Genomic DNA, 5177 nt, shown 5'->3' with positions numbered 1-5177 from the left:
GGCCATCAGCGCTGCGCCCGGAGCTGCGTGCTCTCCTGCAGAGGGGCAGGGGTCCTTCGTTCGCAGGACAGGAGCCAATGGGGCACAGCGTTATTTCCCGAGCAGCGCCGATGCAGCTCCAGCTGTATGAGATCCACCACGCCGGCACAGCAGCGCTTGCAGTTACACCTACCCCACGCACAGGCGGCGATGCCTCCGCAGCCCTGGGGAAGCACGGCCCGCCCCAGTCCGTCTGTTTGCTTTCCAGGTCCACTTTGCCTGCGGCGTGGGGCGGTCCCACGGTGGCAGCAGTGCCCTCAGTCGCTGGAGGGCCGCGTGTTCCCGGCGGCATCGCGCATCCCCAGGCGGCTCCGGATGAAGGCTGCCACCAGGCGCTGCGGCCGCTGCTGGTACTCGTGCAGCACCTCGTGGGACGCCCGGATCTGGTCCCCCTCCAGCCGGTCCAGGAGCGTTACGCAGACCACGGCGGCTGCAAGAAGGCCCAAGTGCTGTACTGTAGGGGCAGCCGGACCCCAGCGGGCTGTTCTCCCCGAGGTGTGACAGGAGAAGGTGCGGGGCGGGCACCACGTTGGGGAGATGGGATGCGGCTGCATCGCTGCAGCTGAGAGGTGCACCCAGGCCACGGGAGGGCTGAGGTGCTTCTTCTTGCTCTGTCCAACAAGCTCTCAGGCCTTTTGAAACAAACTTGTTTCTTACTGAGCCGTGACGTTTGTTTCAGTGTGCTTTTTCTAAAGGAAATTGCTAGGACTGTGTTTTTGGCCTTTCCAACCTGGGCAGCACTCACCTCTGAGCCCGCACAGCCCACACAGTGCAGCGAACGCCGTCGATTCCATTTCGATATTTCTCACGCCAGCATCATGAGCTCGCTTCAAGTACTCCAGCTTCTTTTCATTGGAAAAAGAGCACAGGGCTCCATCTAATCTTCCCTGACCTTGAAAGGAAATGGAGCTGTCACCACTTGTCCTCGCAGGCAGCAGGCACGGTGACCCAGGGCTGTCCGCAGTGCCGACACTGTGGCTGGAGCTGACTGAGTTTCCTTTTGCACAGTTATCTCATTCATGCCCCAATTAACCTGAATTTTAAGGCCTTTTAAGCATACTACTGTACAGAGGAAAAAAAATCAATGTAAGTTTACGCTGCAGAAAGGAAGACGTGGACCCCGAGCAGGAGGCACCTGGCACTCTGCTGGGACAAAGTGCTGCAGCCCCTCTGAGGCCTGTGATGTACGTCAGGTGGACGCGTGCCAGGTTAAGTCCAAACAACACCAAGTGACTGTGGGAGAGGCACAGCATGCTGCGCAGAATATCAGGGAGAGGAAAACCCCCTTACCTTAGGTTTAGCACTTTCAGGGACTGACTGCTGGCAGGCAGCAGGAGCTGTGGTGTTCCCAGCTTCAGAGGCACTGGCACCGGTTGCTCCCCATGCTGCTCTCTGTGGGTTTCCATCTGCAGCCCTGGGCTGTCCTCGTGTAGGACCCACAGCCCTGGGCCCCCCTCCCCACGCGGCCCTGCAGCCAGCACCCTGCACCTTGTGAGGTGAGCAGAACGGCCACGCCAACCTGGGCAGAGCATCGTACTGCTGCTCCTACTGCTAATCCTCCTAATCAATTTCTATTTAAATAAAACGCGTCCTTGAGGAACACACAGACGGTTGCATTCACAAACAGAGGTCTATAGATAGTTCTCAGACTATTAATTCTTAATTTATTACATTTCATCTACTCTGTAATCATCACTTTGAAAAGGAAACAGTTCCAGAGTAACCGCAGCTTGTTTACCCAAACGTCACACGCTTCCTGACGTCCTTCTGCTGTTTGGTTAACCTCAACTTGCACTCCTGCCCTGAGCAGCACAGCGTGACCCATCTGCAGGGTTCAGCTGCGGGTCCCAGCCCAGCTGTGCTCCCACGCCACAGCCACAGGACAGCTCTCCCTCCTCTCCACCACCACCTACAGCGGTGTGGGCCATACAGGTGACACCACAAATGTGACGAGGTGCCCTCTGCTCACACATCCTATTAGCAGAGGAACTCGGCCTGACTACGTGCTGGGATTTGTACTGTGTTCTGAAGACGCAGACCACTCTGAACCGGCCCTGGCACACTGCTGGGACAGCTCCTGCAGCCCCCATAGGATTGGCTGCAAGATAGCCCTGCCCACCAAAGAGCATCGCGTGGAGAAGGACAGCCCAAGCTCGTCTTACCTTCATAGAAGTCGTAGGTGCACATGGTGTGCCCGACGAGCGTGGGGAAGTCGGGAACGGCCTTGCTGCAGGCCAGCAGCTCCTCCACGAGAGCCCCATCCAGGTCGGTGCCCCGCACCACCACGTCACCCAGCACCACCTGCTCGAAGCGCGGCTGGAAGCACGCGTCCACCGCCCTGTCTGTGATCACCACGGAGCCGGGCTCCACCCCTGGAGAGCAGAGGGAGGCTCAGCCCGAGCTGCTCGCCATCCGCTGCGAGGCTCCAGCACGGCGGGATTCTCAGCGAGCAAAGCACAGGTGAGGGAATAATTGAAATGTACGGGGTGGCACAGGTGTATAAGCAAAATGCACAGAATTGGCACGTGATAAATGAGTGGGAGCACGCTGAGTGACAGCATTTTAAGTGCTTACGGATGCAGACCTGTGCCCCGGCCCCAGGCTCTGCACGTGTGAGTGGCACCACTGCTGCAGCAGGCGTGATGAGAACATGCTCTGCTAAGCCTGGGACTGTGCTGGGCTTTAACCTGAAGTAAAGTATCATCTTATCTGTTACACGGGGACCTCACAAAAGGCAAAAGCTCATAATGACACAACTAATTGCTGGAAAAACATTTGTTAAGAGCCTTGTGCCTGGAAGGGAGACCTGGGAAGGCTCACCTAAGCCTCCAGAAGTACCAATACGTATAATGGTGACGTCTCGGCATTTGGCATGGTGCAGCAGCTTGATCAGCTCGTGAAGCATGATGGAGACAGAAGGGATGCCCATCCCGTGCTGCTGAGAGAAGAAAGGTCGGTGCCTGGTGGGTGACTGCAGTGAGCTCAGTATCACACCCACCCCACACTGCAGAGGCCGGTGGGTGCTGCCATGGGGAGCTCTGCTCCTGCAGCCTGCCCTGGTGGAGCACACAGCCCCTGCTGCCCTCAGTGCTGTGCCATGGCCACAACACCACCACATGGAACCAGCAGAGCCCCTACAAAACTTGTGCCCCCCTTGCCCTGCTCCCACACCATCAGTCCTTTGCACCACTGTTGGCACCAGCCTGCTTTTGGCTTGGCTTTTAAAAGGACAGATGCTCAGGAGCGCAGCCTACGACAAAGGCCACCACTCTTCTTCTTTTGGCCAAGGCTTGAGCAGCTGGGGAAACAAAGCACCTGCACAACTGTTCCTCAGGAAATCATCCTGATTTCAGGGTTCCCCTCAGCCAGGTTGGACTTAGTTCTGTCAGAGGAATCAGACAGGATCCCTGCCATGAGAGCAGCGCTGGCCCGGGCTCCCCGCAGCCCAGCACAGCACCCAGCACTGTCCATAGGCAGTAACTGGTGACAGGAGGTTCTGCCTGTGGCAGGGGAATACCTTCAGCCACACTTGACAGTCTGTGCAGGGTGGGAAGCGCCTTTACCTGCAGAACTATCACACTGCTCATCTCATGAGCAGAATACGTGCACGCTCATCAAGTACAATGCTTTTTAAATAGGAAACAGCAGCTGAGCTGAGAGACTGTGCTGGAATGAACAGCGGGTTGGGCTGGTGGTCGGGCCTGATCTTAGAGGTCTTTTCCAACCCTAATTATTCTATGAGGAGCTGAGAGCAGAGGACAGGGGCTGCACGTCGAGCACTGCACTTACGCTGATGGACAGCACCGGTCCCACACGGTACATGGCATAGCGGTCCGTCCCCGCGCAGATGTCAGCCAGGTCCTCCCCATCGCCCTCCAGCCCCAGCTCCTTGTGCATGAACTGGGCAAACGCCCTCATCCTGTTGGGGCTGCCGCCAACGCACACAAACTGGGTGTAAAACGCAGATTTATTTGTTAAAACAGGCAGAGATTCAGCACGTGCACAGCAGGATGCTGCCTCACGGAGCAGCCCCGGGCACAGCAGCGGGCACACAGAGCTGCCCGTGCTCCCTGGGGCAGCCGTGCAGCTGCACCTCGTGGGGACCTCTTCCAGGTCAAGAAGACCTGGAAACACCGCACTGCTGTGCACTGAGATGTAAGCTGCTGGTGCGCCCACTGACAAACAAAGCCGAGGCGGGTGTTAGCTTGCTGTCTAATTTATTCTGTCAGCAGCACCAGCTGCAATCAGAGAGCACTGCTGATGGCACGGAGGCCGCAGAGCCAGGGAGAAAAGGGACGCGTTCTCACAATGTTCACGTTAAAACAACGCATCCCAAGTGCAGGAGAAAGCCGAGCCCGGGCTGCAGGGCAGGAGCACTCACGGCACGGGACGGCAGCACCCCCTCCAGTTACCTTTACGTCCCCAAACATAGCCGGCAGGTTGTGCGTCTTTGTTCCCAAGTCCAAATGATACAGAACGTCCTCATCCATCGCCTCCAGGTGCGGGTTTTTGACGTGGACGAGCCCACCGCTGCGGGGAGATGGGGAGAGGGCGGTGAGAAGGGGCGGCCCCGGAGCGGGGACGGGGATGGGGACGGAGCGGGGCGGCCCCGCGCGGCAGCCGCGTTCCCATCAGCCCTAATGTCGCACGGGGACCCTTCCTCTTGCGTCTCTCGATGCCGGGCACCCCTTCCACGTCTTTTCTCTTACGTCTGCGCCGTCAGCAGAAGGGATTTCATAGTGTACGTGGTAACAGCGGAGGTCGATTTTATAGCCGGAGAACGCTTTTCTCGGGCAAACCGCTGCAGGACCCGCCCGCCACTCACCCCGAGAGCCGCGACGTTTCGGTCATGGCGGCTCCGCCGGACTCAGCAGAACGCGTCGCCCCGCGGGAGCGCGACCACCGGGGCCGGAAAAAGGAACAGGGCGCTCCGCCGCGCTTAAGTGCGCTCTGCCCGCTCCGCCCGGCACCGGCACCGCCCCTCCCCCGCCCCCCTCGTGCCCGCCGGTCCTCCTCCCGTTGGCCGCGGATTGGCCGCGGGTGCGGGTGTGCGGCCGCCGCCCCGGCCGTGCCCGCTCGCCCTTTGGCCGCCGCGTGGCCGACACATGTGCGGCGCGGGGCGGCTCCACGTGACGGGC

At 59.3% G+C, this 5177-nt stretch overlaps 1 protein-coding gene across 1 annotated transcript; it reads right to left on the bottom strand.

The window, feature by feature from the left end:
• Positions 1-296: 296 nt before the first annotated feature.
• UPP2 (uridine phosphorylase 2) lies at positions 297-4910 on the bottom strand. The gene is made up of 7 exons (XM_065750874.1): positions 4865-4910; positions 4452-4569; positions 3829-3987; positions 2860-2974; positions 2202-2411; positions 785-931; positions 297-469 (listed from the first exon to the last, which is right to left on the bottom strand). Exons 1-7 carry the CDS (start codon positions 4888-4890, stop codon positions 297-299), a joined length of 948 nt encoding a protein of 315 aa, XP_065606946.1. The 5' UTR covers positions 4891-4910.
• Positions 4911-5177: the final 267 nt, after the last annotated feature.

The sequence above is a fragment of the Cyrtonyx montezumae genome, unplaced genomic scaffold (genome assembly GCF_038088225.1).
Source record: "Cyrtonyx montezumae isolate F1298 unplaced genomic scaffold, pur_monq_1.0 scaffold_7, whole genome shotgun sequence".
Lineage (NCBI taxonomy): Eukaryota > Metazoa > Chordata > Aves > Galliformes > Odontophoridae > Cyrtonyx > Cyrtonyx montezumae.
This window is presented reverse-complemented; position numbering and strand designations above follow the sequence as displayed.

Bases quoted from the DNA above. Each gene is read 5' to 3' on its own strand.
- UPP2 (XM_065750874.1), bottom strand. From the start codon at position 4,890: ATGACCGAAACGTCGCGGCTCTCGGG. The intron at 2,412-2,859 runs GTGAGCCTTCCC...TCTGCTCTCCAG, and splicing joins TGGTACTTCTGGAGGCTTAG to GGGTGGAGCCCGGCTCCGTG. The intron at 470-784 runs GTGAGTGCTGCC...GCCTTCTTGCAG, and splicing joins TGGGCTGTGCGGGCTCAGAG to CCGCCGTGGTCTGCGTAACG.